Genomic DNA, 19145 nt, shown 5'->3' with positions numbered 1-19145 from the left:
GGAGCCGCGTGAATTGCACCCCGCAGCCCCAACACCGACTTCCCCATTCTCCAATAACGATTCTCGGCCACCTGCGGGATTCACCGGTCGGGGGCCGTTGTCAGGCCCCCCCCCCAGCGATTCTCCGGCCCCGATGGGCCGAGTGGCCGACGTGTTTGGCCGGGTCCCGCTGGCGTGGGTTACTCACACGGCAGGACTTGGAAGCTGAGTCTGCGAGGGCCGTCCTGGAGGGGGAGCGTGGGATCCGACCCCGGGAGGGGCCCCCACGGAGGATTGGGGCCTACTGATCGGTGGGCGGGCTGGTTCCATGGGGGCCTATTTTAGTCCACGGCGGGGCCCTGTAGAGCTCCGCAATACTGCCTGGGTTCTGGTGCAGAGAAGGGATCTCCTGCGCATGCGCGGACGTACGCCAGCCCTAGCGCGCATGCGTGGAAATACGCCTGCCGTAGCACGCATGTGTATAATCACAGCGGACGTTCCGCGCATGGGCAAACTCGTGCGGGCAATTCCACTCCAGCTGGAGCTGCGGGAGCCACTGCAGTGCCAACCTAGCCCCCTAGAAAGGGGAGCATTCCCCATTGTCGGGGACTGTTGACGCCGGAATGGTTGGCGCTGATTTTCACGCCGACGTGGGGACATAGCCCCACTATTGGAGAATCCCGGCCAGGGAGAATATTCAAACTCCACATGGACAGTTACCTGCCACTGGGACCGAATCCAGGTCCGCAACGCCGTGAAGCAGCAGTGCTAACCACTGCATCACCATGCTGCCTCTCTGCTGATTCCACTGCCATTCTGTGCAACCTGTCATATCGAGCATTTTACCCAGCCCTCCTGCCCCCAATTCCCTTTCTTTGGCCTGTCCTTCCCTCCTGTTCCCCCCCCCCCCCCCTCGTGCCCCTGTGGGCTTCCCCCACCCCCCTCTTCGTGCCCCTGTGGGCTTCCCCCCCTCTTTACCCCTCCTGTCTTTCCCTCTCGTCCCCTATTTTCTAGCGTTACTCCCCCCCCTCTTCCAGGCACACCCTCTCTGTCAGGAGCTATGCCGCCCCCCCCCCCCCCCCCTTTGCCAGTACTTCCCTGCACAGGCCTGTCCCCTACTGTGGTAGCCCCCTCACCCCCCAGGAGCAATCCCTGTCTTCCCCCACCCATTGTCTTCTTCCCCTGCCACCCCACTCTCACCTGTTTCTCCGCTCTCACCCCCTCCTTCCTGGGACTCAAAGCTAAGTCAAAACCAAGACAGTTCTGTCCCGCATAAATGTCTTTTCCTTGAAAACGAGTTTGTCTTCAATATTTCTGCTGTTTCTGCTGCCATCCCAGCCCGTGTCCTTGCCAAAATTTGTCCACTTCAGCCGGTGCGGTGAAGTAGAATTCCTTCCCCTGGAGGTTTACCACAGTTTAGCCGGGTACAGCACCCCATTCTTGTTCAGGGCCACCTTGGCTGTGCTAAATTCAGTCCGGCACTTGGCCAGGTCTCCCCCAATTTCCTGGTCGACTCGGATTGAATGGCCTTCCCACTGGCAGGACTGAGTGTGCCTTGCCTAGTTGAGGATCTTCTCCAGATCCGGTTATCGGTGCAGCTTCGCAATTGTGGCTCGTGGCTGCTCCCCCGTTTTGGCTGGAGTGACCTTTGGGCTCTGTCTATCTCCGTGGGTTTGGGAAAGTTCTCCCTTCCAACCAGGTCACCCAACATCTGGGCCGCATAGTCTGTGGGTTCCTGCCCTCGATGCGCTCTGGCAGGCCCATGATATGGAGGTTCTGGCGACATGACCGATTCTCCTGGCCCTCCAGCTTCCCCTTCAGTGCCCCTTGCACGCCACAACCATCACCAATTCTGTTTCTAGGGATGTCATTTGGTCACTCTGGCCGGTCGTCACGTTCTCTAGGTCCCTAATTGTTGCCTCCCGTGCTTCCAGTTGTCACTCTGTTTTCCAACGCCACCTTGAAGGGGGCCAGGACGTCCGTGATCGTTGCCTTCACTGTCGCCATAATTTCCAGCTTGATGGCATCTGTATGTTTTTGGGGCACCTGAGTCATGAGGTCCATCCACTCGGTTATCGGTGAATAGTCCGGTGAGGGTCCCGGTGACCCAACCCGCTCGGATGTGGCCCACTCCGACTCGCCCCCATGCTCGCTGTCGTCCCATTCCTCCTCTCCAGGCTTTTCCTGGCTCTTCCTTCCTTTCGGGTTCTGGAGTTATTGTCGGGCATTTCTCAGTAGTTGCGGCTGACTTGTGGGAGGGTGGCGGGGAATGATTCTACAGATTTGACAAGCTATTTTTGTGAATGTTGATTTTTTTGAGTTCCCAGAGGAGAGCCACCTTCTCTGCATCCGCTCAGCAAATCCCTCACACCAAAAATACTTGGATGTGGAACTTATACCTGGAGACTCAAAGAAGAGTTCAACCAACTGAGCCACAGAGAGTACAACATGCACCAACCCTCTCTATCAATCAGGACCTAGTATTCACATATTTCACCTCACCCTCACAAACGTAGCACAATTGCAAGCACCAAACACACATTTCACACTGTGTGCATGCTGCCAACGATTCAACCATGACAGTCCCATCACCCAGATTGCATGGTTTTCAAGGGAAATTGGGTGCACAACGGGAGAGTCCAGGAACAGGAGCTGGTAGAGACCTTCCTGCAGGTCCTAACTCTCGTGGAAGAGAGGGTGCTGACCATGAAAGGAAGGGCCGCTGCAGAGGCCATGGACACAGCTAGCATTGAACCAATTGAAGATTAGAGAATTTGTGTTAATCCTCTTTCTTTTATCCCACTCCGTGCTCATTCCAAAACCTCTTCTGATTAAGAAGTTGCAGTTGGTAGTAGCATACATTTCTCACCTTCTCCTCTCCCCTCACCATACCCCCACCCTTGTCTGCTTTTGTTTTCAGGAACTCAAGAATTGCATCATGTTAGACAATGGAGAGAGTGAAGATGAAGACACGCCATCACTCGAATTTACAATCACAGGCACCAGCTCCATTGTTGTGTGTAATGTAGAGGATGGCCTAGAGGGAGAACCCGCACATAGTGAAACACCCACACAAATGGACTGCACGGGTGCCAGCTCACTGGAGGGGCGGAATTGCCCAGGTTTCATTCTGCAGAGGACTCAGATGAGGACTTCAATGGGTCAGGCTGCAAAAAAAGGCTGATATCCAAGTATTTGGTGCATGGGAAAGCTTCCAAGACACCCTGCAGTTGCGCAAGCGCGGTCGACGAGCATTGTGGCGATTCTCTGCTGGTAGCTGGCCGAGTTCCCGCCGGCGTGGTTCTAACATGGTTCCACCAGGGGGACACTCAGAGTGGCAGCGGCCTCCGTCCCCAGGGCGGGGGGTCCTCCAGTACGGCCAGGGTTCCGATTGGGTGCCACAGATCGGCGAGCACGCGCGATCTGGGGCGGGCCTATTTTCTGGGGGCTGGCTTGCAGTGTGGGTCCGCCATGTTGCATGGGGCCGCTGCCGCGCCCGTGCGCAGACCCGCAGCTGGAAGTGCAGGGCCCCGTATCGGTAGCTGGAGCTGCATGTGTGAATTGCGCTTTCACATAGCCGTTCGTCAGTCCAGAAGTAAAACACTCGAACACGTTGGTAACGAATATTCGTTTATTCACGGCCGGGACAAATCTCTAAGTAGTCGGGGAACCACCTTCGAGAAGTGCCAAAGTCCCAGAGTACGGACTGTCCCTTTATACAATCACAGCTTAGAGGTGGTCCCCTTAAATTCCCAGATACACCAATGGTTTGGCAAGGATCCAGAACATGTACTTATATGGAATTATTATCCTGAGGTAGGGTGGTTACTATGACATAATCATTAGCAGCGCCGGCCCTAGGGTTGCTGGCGCCCTGGGCAAGCTGAACTTCGGCACCCTTGGGGGGGGGGGCCGAGGAGGGGCGGGGCGGGGCCGAGGAGGGGCAGGGCCGAGGAGGGGCGGGGCGGACCCGAGGGGGGGCGGGGCCGAGGGCGGACCCGAGGGGGGGGGGGCGGGGGGGCGGACCCGAGGACGGGGTGGGGGGGCGGACCCGAGGGCGGGGGCAGACCCGAGGGGGGGGGCGGGGCGACCGAGGGGGGGCGGGGGGAGGGGACCGAGGGGGCGGACTGGGGGGGCCGCCCTGGGGGAGGGCGGCCACCACACATGCGCTGGTTGGCACCGGCCCAACTGCGCATGCGCGGGACCCGAGTCTCTGGCGCCCCCTAGCACATGGCGCCCCGGGCGACTGCCCGAGTTTCCGGTGCCTTGAGCCGGCCCTGATCATTAGCACGGTTCACTAATACTGCTGCTGCTAACGGTTTTCTTATCCTATCCGTCCATCAGGTCCAACTTCCTTATCTCCTTCCCTCTCGTGCTCCTGAGTCAGCTCTTTCACATTCCAATGCCCATTGTCTCAGTTGACAAGGTTTTACACACTCATCTTTGCTGTCTCTGCACTAACAGATACAGAGATTTGTTCTCATTTCATTCCCTCAACCCTTTAACATCCCTTTCACTTGATGATCACAGATATATTTCAGAACCTTAATATTACGTACAGACAGCAAGGTTAAAACAAGACAATAAATGTAATCCACTTCCACACATGGAGCACTTCGGCGCCCTGCTAGCCCCCTTCAGGTAAGTGATTAGCTGAGCCAAGGGGCCCATTGATGCTGGCGTGAAGTGCTCCGGTGTTTAAGCCAGGGTCAACACTTATCCGCCATTTTGGAGAATCCCGGCCGTTATACCAGAACTATATAAAAACTAGTTGGATCGCAGTTAGATTCCTGTGCAGAGTTCTGGTCACCATATTACAGCAAGGATGTGATAAACTACGGAAGTTACAAAAGAGATTTACGAGGCTGTTTCAGGAATGAAAGTTTTAACGACAGGAAGGTTTGGAACGACTTGGGTCATTTTCTTTGGAACACAAATAGCTCAGAAGCGATTTAGTTATAAAATTAAGAAACCCCTCTCGAGAGTGGACAGATATTTCCACTAGCAGACAGTCAATAACCAGGGGGCATAGATTTAAAGTAATTTGTGTAAAGATTAGGGGAGAGTTGAGGAGTAATTTCTTGCAGCCAGCAGTTGGTGAGCATCAGGAACTCTCTGGCTGAAAAGCCTGGCAGAGGCAGAAACCCTCATGACTTTAAAAGACAACTGGGTGTGGACTTGAAATGCTGTAATCTAGAACTGAAAACTGGGATGAGATTGGATATTTCAGACAGCACAACACAATGGGCCAAATGGCCACCTTCTGTGCTGTAAATTTTTATTTCTTTTTTAGATCTGCCTTCTGAAGACCCTCTGCTGCTTTAGCCTCCAGCTGTGTGTCCTTCTCAACCCCACTTCTTCGAGAAGCCTTTTCTCTGCCCCCACCCCAGTTATGTCCAATCCCAAGAAGAAGCACTCCTTGGCATGTCCACCACCAAAAAGGTACTTCAGTGCTTGCTATCCCACTGCCACGTACAATGTCAAAACTTCAACTAAAATTATATAAGCATTCAAAACGTGTAATATTGCAGAAGAAATAAAGCAGCTTCTAACCAGTAAGTCATTGATGATTCCTTTCAATGCTGCTTTCAATTGTGCAATAAGGACCCTTCATGATGCTCAATGACGTCTTCTGCTGTGTGAGGTTAAGAGAGGGCACTGGATGGCAAAATAGCAACACTGGTGTGAAACAAGCATTGCACACTGATTGGCATCCTGATCTGCCCACTGTGCATGCTATTGGATGGTCGATGTGGGTGCCCTTGCCTCTTTATTAACATGTCCAGTGCACTCTCCATTGGAAGCGTGTGTGTGCAGGCACTTTGGATTCATTTCAGATGCTTAAGAAGCCTCTTACGCCCAAAGGAAACGGGTGCTGACGACCCCAAATTTGCCTCAGTGCCTTCTTATAGAAAACAAGTTGGAAATGCGAGTCAATGTTCAAGTTGCAGGAGTGTGTGTCAATAAGGTAGCTTCCAATTTGATCAGTTTTAATTTAGAAACTTTTATTTTAAAACACAAGTGTTAGCTGAAACCATTTTCATGCGATTCTGGACAAAATATATTTCAACGCATTATGATTACATACTTCATAAACTAACCATAGAATAACCGATATGAACCATGAAATTAAACTTTTAGTTTTCTGTGGTTATATAAGAAAAATGGAGCACAATCTTACAGAATTATATACAAACAGACACAGGAATATAAAGGAATAGTTTTGCTGTCACACCACTTGCAGCATTCACAAACACATTGGCTGGAATTTTCTCATTTTTTCTGTGTGGAATCAGGTGGGAGAAGCAGAGTGCAGCCCGCCAGCTGCACTGCCGCATTTTGCCGCCATATTTTTAAACATTTGGACAAAAGAATATCAAGGTGGCAGGTCCCACGGCGTTCCGCTGGTGGTGCAGTGTTTGAATGAACCCATCCTACCAGCAACGTCGAGGGCGCCCTGTAAATTCATCTCATGTAACTTAAATTTTAAGATAGGGAAATACATGAAATGTAATTAAATGAAAATTGCTTATTGTCACGAGTAGGCTTCAAATGAAGTTACTGTGAAAAGCCCCTAGTCGCCACATTCCGGCGCCTGTTCGGGGAGGCTGTTACGGGAAGTGACCATATGGGGCTGTTACGGGAAGTGACATGAGTGACCATATTAAGATAGAAGCTAAAATAATGATAAACAAACTTAAAAATATACATTTTTTATATTTGTACAAGTATGTGAAATGTTTAACCATTGTGGAAAAACATGGCTTTTCACAAATATAAGCTTAGCTTTTCAGGGCCAATGAGGGTGTTCCGCAGTAATTATGAAGTTATCCTGCTGTTAAAAACTGAGTTACACCTCATTCAACCAGGTGTAGCCGTTTCTGTGAATTTACAGCAGAACTAATAAAGTTAAAGTGAATGCTCTTGTCACATCATGATTGCAAGTGAGACAGAAGTCTGCGAGATCTCTTAAACCACACCCTAAATGGAGCAACATAGACTCACTGGCAGAAACTTCTGCTTTCTGCACTATTCTGCGCATGTCCGAACTCTCAATGTTGCTGTCAGTTTCAGTGGGGTGATGACAGCAAACACTGACAGTGTTACCATTCTGACCAAAGTAAAATCTGGGACACTATTTTCATTGATCAGAAGAGCTCCTTCCAAACCTTTCACCCAGTTACTCCCCCATGAGAAACAAGAACAAAATAAAGTTGACATAAACTTTCAAAGTGAAAATCTAACTGGGCAGCACAGTGGCACAGTGGTTAGCATTGCTGCCTAAGGTGCTGAGGATCTGGGTTCAGAATCCTGGCCCTGGGTCACTGTCTGTGTGGAGTTTGCACGTTCTCCCCGTGTTTGCATGGGTTTCACCCCCACAACCCAAAAGATGTGCAGGATAGGTGGATTGGCCATGCTAAATTGCCCCTTAATTGGGTACTCTAAATTTATATTTAAAAATCTAACAAACTAAGAATAGAAAGTTGTTTTCCTCCTGTTAACTGGCTTGACTTGTGACAAGGCCAGGTTGTACGCAACGCACAGTCGTTCAAAGGTTAAGGTGATTATGAACCAATTTCACTGAACTATAATGGAATTTCGTTAATAAATAGATTCTGAATCTACTTGATGAACAGAAAAGCAATGTGATGTATAACCAGAACAGAAATCTTTTAATGAAACTAGTTTCTTGTCATACTTTCTGTCACAGATAAATCAGCAACAAATTCACATAGAACAATAAAATCCAATGAAGCTACAAAGTTAGAAGGTTTGTTGCGTAATAAGGCCAAATTTCAGATGATCATACCTTTATAAAATAAAAATATAATACTGAGAAAAAAGAATGCAATCAATTTAGGCTAGTAATTTTTTGTAGGAACAATCGTTCGAACTGGAGTTTCCTGTTTTACAGCTCTTAGTCTCTGCTGGACTATTCCCAGATTCAGGGACATCCCTGGGGCACAGAAGGTTCTGAAAATGCATTTGGAAAAGGGTTGAGGCATAATAATAAATCAAAGGGTCGAGGCAACAGCTCACACTGCCTACGCACACACACAGCAGGTAAGCAAAGTAGAGAGAGTCACTTGGTGAGTAGTTAAAGTGAAGATAGTGTATGAGCAAAATGATGTTAGACGGTGCAAAACAGACAATGAAGACCAACAGCACAATCACAGCCAAACAGATAGCACGGGTTTTCTTGCACTTGTTTGTCACGTTTGCTAAATGAAGGGTTGAGATAATACATATGTAGCAGACTGAGGTCACAAGCAGGGGAATCACAAAGAGCAGAAAACACAAAGTGGGGAAATAGTAGCTGGAATAGTTTTGAAGTTCAGAGAGGGGTAGCACATCATGGCAGGTTGTAATATTCAGCTCGGTGATATACATTGTTTGTTCAGTGAGGAAAAGTGGTAGAGTACCACCAATAGCTGCAAGCCATGCGACAAGGCAAAACACAACCGTCCGTCCCCGGGACCTCCAGGAGGCAGATCGTATCGGATAAACAATAGCAAGGAAACGGTCAATACTTATACACATCATCAGCAGCACTGAACAGTACATATAAGCATAGAAACCACCAGTAACTAACCGGCACAGGAAAGAGCCAAACCCCCAGTTATTACCAGAAAAATGATAAGCGATTTTCAGAGGCAGCAGCAGCACAAAAAGCAAATCTGCTGCCGCCAAATTCATCATGTAAATTGCAGTCGGCTTTTTAAATTGCATTCTGAAGCGAATCATTAAAATTGCGACGCAGTTGAGAAGCAATCCCACTGCAAAAACAATGGTGTAAATACAAGGAATAAATACAGTCATCCATTGACTGGTTAGGTAGTGTTCTGCTGTTTTTGAAATGACTACAGGTTCTGCATAACGTTCCTTAGAGTTCACGTCAGGGACGATAGGTTTATTGTCATCTGATCCAAATCCAGATCCATCTCTGAATCCACTTCCATCGTACTGACCTGAACCTTCCCCTTCAATTTTCTCATCAAGGTGGGGAATTTCTTCTCCAGTATCCCAAGAAGCTGCAAAGCTTTTGGGAAACACTTGACCTTGTGACAAGTTGGCTGAAAAACAACAATCAAAAGGTTAAAGTTAATGTTTCCAATTAGTCAGTAGTGAAAAAAACTTAATTGTATTTATGTTAGATTCTTGTAACCTTTGGTAGCCATTGAAAATGCCATGTTTTGGATATTTATACTTTTCTAGAGCAGGGAGAAGTTAATAGCCATGTAGAACATCATAAACAGTGCACCACTATCCTCCAGTTTACAATTATACATTATCACTAAAAGAATAAAGGAAGAGGTGGGAGAAATTTCCCAGCGTAGAAAATTGTTGGAACATGGAATACCCCTCTCTGTAACAGTAATGGCTATCAAATTCTGCAATAACTTTTAAAAGAGGATAATTTGATTTTTTTTTTATTCCCCAAAGGTATGGGGATTAGAACAAAGCAAACTGTGCTAATGGCTTCCTCTGTTTTGTGAAAGATTGTACCGTTTGTACTAATGTCCAAAGTGCAATATTAATGTGAAATCACCAATATAATTGCACTGAACAAAATAAAATGATGTTTTGTACTTGTCAATTCTTTATAAGGTTTTTGTTGTTCAAGATCGCAGTTACCCCTTTGCCACTTACACTCAAACCAAATAAACCAGGGGCTGATTTAGCACAGTGGGTTAAATAGCTGGCTTGAAATGCAGACCAACGTGAGCAGCATGGGTTCAATTCCCCTACTGGCCTCCCCAAGCAGGCATAAGAATGTGTTGACTAGGGGCTTTTCACAGTAACTTCATTGAAGCCTACTTGTGACAATAAGCAATTATTATTTGCTTATGATTATGTTCTTCTTTCAAAGCAATCATCTTAATGCAGGTCATCTTTGGATTCTTATTCTAAAGGGTCTGCAGTGAAGAGCAATTCATTTCACATCTCACCTTGTAGTTTCCAGTGCATTGCTGGGTGAGATGCCAGGTATTTGCCACCCACAAAACTTTCATCTAATGTTACTATTATCTTTAACACCCGGTTGTAATATACATTACCCATCTTGGATGAAGGGATTGAAGGTATGGTTGCTAAATTTGTTGATGATTCCAAGAAAGGTAGGAAATGATGTTATGAAGAGAACATAAGAAGGCTGCAAGGGGACATAGATAGGTTATGTGAGAGAGCAGAGATTTGGCAAATGGAGTATGTTGTGGATAAATGTGAAATCGTCCACTTTTTTAAAAAAAAGGTTTTTATCCTTTTGGTATACATAACAAAATATAAATACGAACGGAACAATGATAATTTTGCAAGGGAGCACCTAGACAGTACCCCTAATGTTATTTACAACGAGATTGGTTTGAACTATTTACATGGATTTTTCACCGTTCCTTCATTCCGTTCTTTTGTCTTTTCCTCGCTGCTTTTGCTGTGCCCGTTGTGGTCCCCTGTGTATCACTCCCTCCTGCCCCTCATCCCCCCTGCTCCCCTGTGGCCCCTGGCTCTCCTAATGGGTTTGGTTGTACTTTCCCATTTCCCCGGACACCCCCCCTCCCCCACTGCATCCCCCCCCCCTTCTTCCCTTCTGTGTCATGCAAACCCTCCCTTTGTCCTTGGCTACCTAGCTGTTGGCCACAAACAGGTCCTGGAACAGCCGAGTGAATGGCTCCCACGCTCTGTGAAAGCCCTCTTCCGACCCACGGATGGCGAATTTGTTTTTCGCCATCTGAAATTCCGACAGGTCGGACAGCCAGTCTGCAGCCTTAGGCGGTGCTGCTGAACACTAGCTGAGCAGGATTCTTCGACAAGCAATCAGGGAGGCAGGGCCAAGGGCATCGGCCCTCCTCTCCATGAAGAGATCTGGCTGTTCTGATACCCCGAAGACTGCCACTGGCGGGATTGGGTCCACTCTCATCCTCACCACTTTGGACATTGCCTCAAAGAAGGTTGTTCAGTACCCAGCAAGTCTGGCGCAAGACCAGAACATGCGGACGTGGTTGGCCAGGCCTGCTTGGCACCGTTCACATCTGTTCTCCACCTCCGGGAAGAACCTGCTCATTCGGGTTCTGGTCAAGTGGGCTCTTGTACCACTTTTTGTTGCGTTAGGCTAAGCCTCGCACATGTGGAGGTGGAATTGACCCTGTCCAGTGCTTTACTCCAGAATCACCACCCTATTTCGAACACCAGGTCCACCTCCTACTTCTCCTTTGTCACGTCCAGTTGGGGGTCTGCCCTCCCGATCAGTCGTCCATACATGTCGCTACAGTTCCTTTTGCCTTAAATGTCTGCGTCCAGCAATTCTTCTAGTAGTGAGTGGCGTGGTGGTCGTGGGTACATCCTTGTTTCTTTTCATAGAAGGTTTTTAGGCTGCAGGTACCTGAATTTGTTGCCAGCTGTTAGTTGGAATCTTTCTGTCAACTTGTCCAGTGTTGTATTACCCTACTGTCAGTGTACAGCTCCCTAACTGTCAGCGTCTCTCCGATCTATCATCAAGGAAGAAATAGCGAGGCATCTGGATAGAAATTGTCCCATTGGGCAGACGCAGCATGGGTTCATAAAGGGCAGGTCGTGCCTAACTAATTTAGTGGAATTTTTTGAGGACATTACCAGTGCAGTAGATAACGGGGAGCCAATGGATGTGGTATATCTGGATTTCCAGAAAGCCTTTGACAAGGTGCCACACAAAAGGTTGCTGCATAAGATAAAGATGCATGGCATTAAGGGTAAAGTAGTTGCATTGATAGAAGATTGGTTAATTAATAGAAAGCAAAGAGTGGGGATTAATGGGTGTTTCTCTGGTTGGCAATCAGTAGCTAGTGGTGTCCCTCAGGGATCCGTGTTGGGCCCACAATTGTTCACAATTTACATAGATGATTTGGAGTTGGGGACCAAGGGCAATGTGTCCAAGTTTGCAGATGACACTAAGATGAGTGGTAAAGCAAAAAGTGCAGAGGATACTGGAAGTCTGCAGAGTGATTTGGATAGGTTAAGTAATTGGGCAGATGGAATACAATGTTGACAAATGTGAGGTTATCCATTTTGGTAGGAAAAACAGCAAACGGGATTATTATTTAAATGATAAAATATTAAAGCATGCCGCTGTGCAGAGAGACCTGGGTGTGCTAGTGCATGAGTGACAGAGAGTTGGTTTACAGGTGCAACAGGTGATTAAGAAGGCAAATGGAATTTTGTCCTTCATTGCTAGAGGGATGGAGTTTAAGACTAGGGAGGTTATGTTGCAATTGTATAAGGTGTTAGTGCGGCCACACCTGGAGTATTGTGTTCAGTTTTGGTCTCCTTACTTGAGAAAGGACGTACTGGCACTGGAGGGTGTGCAGAGGAGATTCACTAGGTTAATCCCAGAGCTGAAGGGGTTGGATTATGAGGAGAGGTTGAGTAGACTGGGACTGTACTCGTTGGAATTTAGAAGGATGAGGGGGGATCTTATAGAAACATTTAAAATTATGAAAGGAATAAATAGGATAGATGCGGGCAGGTTGTTTCCACTGGCGGGTGAAAGCAGAACTTGGGGACATAGCCTCAAAATAAGGGGAAGCAGATTTAGGACTGAGTTTAGGAGGAACTTCTTCACCCAAAGGGTTGTGAATCTATGGAATTCCTTGCCCAGTGAAGCAGTTGAGGCTCCTTCAGTAAATGTTTTTAAGGTAAAGATAGATCGTTTTTTGAAGAATAAAGGAATTAAGGGTTATGGTGTTCGGGCCAGAAAGTGGAGCTGAGTCCACAAAAGATCAGCCATGATCTCATTGAATGGCGGAGCAGGCGCGAGGTGCCAGGTGGCCTACTCCTGCTCCTAGTTCTTATGTTCTTATGTCCTGCCTCCACCTTTTGAAATAGGTGTTTGTGAGTGCAGGCGCGAACCTGTGGTTGTTGCAGATGAGAGCTTTTCAGACATTTTGGTTAGGCCAAAATGTTGTCGCAGTTGATTCCACGACCGGAGTGTTGCCACCATCACTGAGCTGGTTGAGTGCTTCTTGGGTGGAGATGGGAGTGCCGCCGTGGCTAGAGCCCAGAGGGAGGTCCCCTTGCAGGTATCCTCCTCCATCAGCACCCACTCGGCTTCCGGTTCCTTTATCCACCCTTTTATTCTTTCTGCTGTCGCTGCCCAGTGGTAGCACTGCAGGTTTGGGATGGCTGACCCCCCCCCCCCCCCCCATGGGGAAGGAGGTCAAACCAGTGGAACGGATTGGTCCGGGAGGTCATCCCAGAGTGGGGAGGTCAGGTTCGAGAGGGGAGTGATCAGACTGGGGTGCGGGCTGTCGGACTGGGAAAGCATCTGGTTGGACAAGACGGGGAAGAACTAGAAGTAGGTTCAGACCGGGGTGGCAGAGGGGGTGGGGAGGTGGCGTCAGTCCAGGTGGGGGGATCAGTCGGGAGGGGGCTTCGGACCAGGAGGTAAGTGTCCGACAAGGAGGGGAGGTCAGAGGTCAGACCAGGGGGGAGAGGGTTTGGCTGGGAGAGAGCAGTGCCGGGTCAGATGTGGGGGGTGTGGGGGAGTTTGTGGGGGATTGACTGGAGGGTCATGTGTGTGTGCAGAGTGTCCTGCGCAAGGCTGGGTCTGGGTGTTTATATGGTTATTCTGGAGTTTGAAGTAGTTTTTCCTTCCTCCACCTCCTTCAGAGTAACTGTCAGGCTAAAACTGGCAGAACCACCCGAAGTTAGAGATATAAATCGCTTCTGTCGAATGGTTCCCGGTCCAGCGCAACTAACTGTTCAGTGGAAGTTAGCATTTCCGTGCAATTAGCGATTAAACCCTTATGTGGGCAATTCCTAGCGGGATCTCCAGTACATCATTGAGGTATCCCCTAAATGCAACACTGAGGAACCAGGAAGTTAAGTGAGTTTCACAGCATGGAAAGAGTCTCTTCAGCCCATCGTGTCTGTGACAGCCATCAAGCACCTATCTATTCTAATCCCATTTTCCACCACTTGTTCCATAACCTTGTATGCTATGTTATTTCAAGTGCTTATCTAAATGCTTCTGAAATGTTTTTTTAAATTTAAAGTAACCAATTCTTTTTTCCAATTAAGGGGCTATCTATTGTGGCCAATCCACCTACTTGAACATCTTTTTTCGGTTGTGGGGGGGGGGGGGGGTGAGACCCACGCAGACACGGGGAGAATGTGCAAACTCCACACGGACAGAGACCCCGGGGCCAGGATTGAACCCGGGTACTCAGCGCTGTGAGGCAGCAGAGCTAACCACTGCGCCGCCATGTCGCCCAATGCTTCTGCCTCTACCACCCTTTCAGACAGCGAGTTCTAGATTCCCATCACCCACTTGGTCAAATCTCCTGTCCATTACCTTAAATCTATGCTCCCTGGTTATTAACCCCTCCAGGGTAAAGTTCCTTCCTGTCTACCCTACCTGTTTCCCTCATAATCAAGGAACATGTTCACACCAAACCAGTCCCACCACAATGACCCTGGTCAGTAATGGAATAAATTGACCTAAAATCTTTCAGTCAATCTAAATATTTCCCGCTCTGCAGTCTGCCACTTTCCTTTCCACTCAGGTTTATTGTCTCTTGTTGCTGTAAGTATAACTACATCAAGGAATCTTTCCAGTGTCCACCCAAACTCTGTTATTGTGCAGTGTTTAGAACTTGTCAAATATTTCACAACTGTCCCGGCCGCTCATTTCTTTAACCGACGGCACCAGCGTGTCTCTTTCTCATGGCTGCTCCCTCCGCCCTCTGATAGTCTTTACTTCCCTCCCCCTCTCGAAATCTTCCGTCTTTTCGTTTTAATCCTTGAGTTTCCATTCCGCTCTGCACCTTTAGATAAGCAGTTGCAACAAGATGGCCTTGAGATCTGGAGACAAAGTAAACAACTCCAGGAACCTCCTCCCTGCTCAGTCTAATTCCAGGAACAGCAAGGCAGCAAGTCCGTGGCCACATCTCTGTGTTCCAGTCATCAAATAGAAAGGGAGTGTGCACATTGGGGGGAGACCTTTGCAATAATATCTCTTCAATCTTTGGAAAATCTCCCAATTGTTCTCGATTGATAATACATTAGTCGCACCTAAACACATCCTTCCTGCCGCTGTTTGCAAACAGGAAGCACGCGAAGAAGCAAAGGTGGGTGGAATAGAAACAGTTACAGGCATGTTGCAATGTTATGGCTAAACTCTAATCAAAGCGCAGAGTTTAATTACTTCGGGAGCAAAGGAAGGCGTTGTTGCAAGTTTCAGGATAGGCCAGTCAGGAACCAAACTCGTTTCTCTGACACTGACGCTTGTTAGGCAGTATTTGCAAAGCTTCTCTTTCCATGTCGAATGATTTTCCTCGGGGGGAGGGGTGCTTACGGATTAGTTCTCCCCTGAAGCTCGGAGCACAGTAATTAGCACTTATGGTTTAAAGAGGCAGCGCGGTTGTTTCAGGGCAGTGTGTGTAGTCATGTTGGTCATGTTTATAAAGGAGTCTATTTACCGCCTTACGGCGGATGGTTTGTCTGGAATGCAGCGAAGCAAATATAAGCATCACCCACGCGAGGGTGTCCTCACACGCACACGCAGAAAGAGAAAATAAAGTTGGCAATTTACGAATCGTCTTGCGGGCCAACAGCCTTCAAAAGCGCTGAGTGGAAGGGGAGTAATCTCCCCCGCACATCGCTGTGTTGTGGTGCGGATGGATGAACAAGAAGCGTGAAAAAGCCTGGCTGCTGACACTTGTCTGGTCTTGGTGACTAAGCTCTGGGCAGAGATGTGAAGGAACATCTGTGGATTCAGGAGTTTTGTTATTTTTACAGCACAGAAGGAGGCCCTTCTGCCCATCGTCCGCACTGGCTCCCCAAAGAGCTACCCAGCTAGCCCCATTCTCCAGCCCTAATTCCGCAGCCCTCTAAATTAACCACTTTCAAATATATATCCAGCTCTCTTTTGAAATCTCCTCTGGAATCCACCTCCATCATTGTCCCAGGCAGCACATACCAAACTCCGCCAACTCTCTGAGGAAAGAAGTTTCTCGTCATCTGACTCCTAGCTATCTTGCTGACCATCTTGAAACTGTGACCCCCCCTAGTTGCTGACATGCCAACTGGTGGAAATGGAATGTCCTTTACCCTGTCAAAATTGTTCAGAAGTTTGAACACCTCAATAAGGTCCCCTCTTAATCTTCTCTGCTCCAAGGAGAACAAGCCCATCTTTCCTTGAATCTAAGATTCCTCATTCCTGGTATCATTCGTAAATCTAGTAAAGTTGCAGACAGGGGCTGTTTTAGCACAGTGGGTTAAAAAGCTGGCTTGCTAATGCAGAACAATGCCAGCAGCGTGGGTTCAATTCCAGTACCGGCCTCCCTGAACAGGTGCCAGAATGTGCCGACTTGGGGCTTTTCACAGTAACTTCATTGAAGCCTACTTGTGACACTAAGCGATTAATATACCTACCCATTCCTCCCTCTCTCTCTTTCTCACCTCCCATCCTCACATCCTTTTCCTGGATGTTTCCAAGGAGTAGGAGGGATATGGGGAGCAGACGATTGTCAGCCAACCTGCATTATGCCACATTCCCCATATCCCTCTGGGAATCTTGTTCAATTTCCCTCTTAGCAGCTGTGTGGATTTCATGATGTGGAGGTGCCCGCGTTGGACTGGGGTGAGCACAGTAAGAAGTCTCAAAACACCAGGAAGGAAGTTCCTCCTGAGGAAGGAGCAGTGCTCCGAAAGCTCGTGTTTGAAACAAACCTGTTGGACTTTAACCTGGTGTTGTAAGACTTCTTACTGTGTGGATTTCAGTCCTGGAAACTAGAAACGAACAACAAACACGGGACACTAACACAACAGAACATTTACTGCTGAAGGAGAATCATAATGGACTAGAAATAGACTATGTCTCTCTCTCCACAGATGGTGCAGATCTGCTGGGTTTATCCAGCATTTTCTGATTTTATTCTACAACCTTCCCGGAGTTCATTAATGAACTCCACATCAAAATGAACTCAATTTCATTGTCAATAAACTGTGCATCTATTTACTCCCAACTGGACAGCCTCAGCTTCACACGTGTATAGGGTTTGAAAGCTTCTATATTCTCACACGTGCATATATTTCAAATGTTTTCTTACCACGTTTGAGAGCGGAGATGGCGGGAAGCAGCGCGACCCACAACGCAAGCTGAACCTTCCAGCCCATTCCCGGGTAAATTCTGCTCCGCAATCCCGCTCCGGCTCAAGTTTGAACCGTCGGTGATTCCGGGCGAGATGTAAGCAGCTCCCTGGGAGAGAGAAACTGCAGAGAAAGCCTGGGGGCAGTGCCGGGGAGGTGAAAATGCCTGAGTTATTCTCACTGCTCCTGTCTCGGGTGCAAAGTTCCGAGTGCTGCTTTGCTCTGTGTGTGTGGGGGAGGGCGGACTGCCTCTTTGACACAATTCCTCATTGGCACTGCCTCCTCTCAACCCGACCAAACTTCTCATTTCATAACTCCGCTATTTCCGGAGAGGATTTAAAGGAATGACACCGCCCTCCCTCACATTCCTCTTACTCCCCACACCCCCACCTCCTTGAAAACAAAACTTTTTTTTCCATCCAGCAACACACCAGTTAGCAACCCAAATTAAAGTCTAAGAAATCCCTCAACCATGCCACTGGTGCTGTGGAGTCAGGGTAAGTTTCTGATTGTGTCCCTGTGGAGTGGAATGAAATGAAATGAAAATCGCTTATTGTCACGAGTAGGCTTCAATGAAGTTACTGTGAAAAGCCCCTAGTCGCCACATTCCCGCGCCTGTCCAGGGAGGCTGGTACAGGAATCGAACCGTGCTGCTGGCCTGCTTTAAAAGCCAGCGATTTAGCCCAGTGAGCTAAACCAGACCCTGGTTTAGCCCCTGGATAGCCTCAGGATAGCAGGTCATCCTGAAGGAATTCCGTTGTATTGCCATGAATCCTTACAGTATAAATTGCAGACATGGATAACGCTCTTTTTGTGTCCCCCCAAGACCCTATTAACCGCCCCACCCCCCTTGTAAGATCACAAAGGTGGTCACAGCTGATATTGGACAGCCTGTACTTCAGCGAGGATCAAACCCGGGAAGAATCGGCTGCACTGTTGATATCCCAGGTCATTTCCTGAAGGGGAATACCAGGAAGTTGGGAATTCTCGGAATCTGAGTTTTGTTTGTACACTGCCAGCCACCCAGGTCCATTATATGAAACTTATTGAAAGGAGAACCATGGTTTAGCCTGACGGATTTGTCCTTATTGAAATTGTTAACTTTGCTAACAAAGGATGTGATTTCACTAGAAAGTGTGCAGAGGAGATTCACCAGGATGTTACCTGGGCTGGTGCTTTTCAGCTATGAACAGAGGCTGGTTAGGCTGGGATTGTTTTCCTTAGAGCAAAGAAGGCTGGGGGGGGGGGGGGGGGGGGTGATTGAGGTATACAAAATTATCAGTGGCATAGATAGTGTAGATAGGAAGGAACTTTCTCCCTTGGTGGAGGGGTCAATAACCAGGGAGGCATAGATTTAAGGTAAGGAGGTAGGAGATTTAGAGGGGATTTGAGGAAAAACTTTTTTACCCAGTGGGGGTGGGAATCCAGAACGCTGCCTGAAAGGATGGTAGAGTGGATTCTTCAATATTTTATGAAGCATTTAGTTGAGCTCTTGAAACATAGCACCAACTCTCTGAAAGAGCACCCTGCCTAGGTGTGATGGTATGAATGGGAGCACTGGTTTCCCATTGGCTCTGGCTGGTCATGTGCCTCTCGGCTGATTGGCTGGGACTAGTCATGTGACTGCTCACCAATTGGTCGCGAGACAAGTAGACCCCGCCTCCAAGGCGGGTTATAAGTGCCCAGAGTTACCGGCGGTCGGCCTTTCTCTGTAGTCGACCACCGGGCTAACATCTAGCTGATTAAAGCTTAAGTTTGGACCTTCATCGTGCCTCGCGTCCAATTGATGGTACATCACTAGGCCCACACCCCACCCTATCCCTATAACCCCACCTAGCCTGCACATCTTTGGATACAAGGCTCCGGGCCAAGTGCTGCAAGATGGGATTAGGATAGATAGGTGCTTGATGGCCGGTGCAGACACATTGAACCAAAGTGCCTCTTTATGTGCTGTAAAACTCTATGCCAACCCACCATAACTCTCCCAACAAAGCGGGGAGCTCCCAGCTTCTACCTGCATTCCTGGTTAATAGTGTTAGTTT

At 48.2% G+C, this 19145-nt stretch overlaps 1 protein-coding gene across 1 annotated transcript; it reads right to left on the bottom strand.

Moving 5' to 3' along the window:
- Positions 1-5963: 5963 nt before the first annotated feature.
- On the bottom strand, positions 5964-17391 carry LOC119970615 (proteinase-activated receptor 1-like). Its single transcript, XM_038805529.1, has 2 exons — positions 17064-17391; positions 5964-9053 (listed from the first exon to the last, which is right to left on the bottom strand). The coding sequence occupies exons 1-2, from the start codon at positions 17128-17130 to the stop codon at positions 7837-7839; spliced, it is 1284 nt and encodes a 427-aa protein (XP_038661457.1). The 5' UTR covers positions 17131-17391; the 3' UTR covers positions 5964-7836.
- Between the last annotated feature and the right edge of the window lie 1754 nt (positions 17392-19145).

The sequence above is a fragment of the Scyliorhinus canicula genome, chromosome 8, assembly GCF_902713615.1.
Source record: "Scyliorhinus canicula chromosome 8, sScyCan1.1, whole genome shotgun sequence".
NCBI classification, from domain to species: domain Eukaryota; kingdom Metazoa; phylum Chordata; class Chondrichthyes; order Carcharhiniformes; family Scyliorhinidae; genus Scyliorhinus; species Scyliorhinus canicula.
This window is presented reverse-complemented; position numbering and strand designations above follow the sequence as displayed.

Coding starts and splice junctions, on each gene's coding strand:
- LOC119970615 (XM_038805529.1), bottom strand. CDS start 17,130: ATGGGCTGGAAGGTTCAGCTTGCGTTGTGGGTCGCGCTGCTTCCCGCC. Junction 9,054..17,063: donor CATCTCCGCTCTCAAACGTG/GTAAGAAAACAT, acceptor GTTGTTTTTCAG/CCAACTTGTCACAAGGTCAA.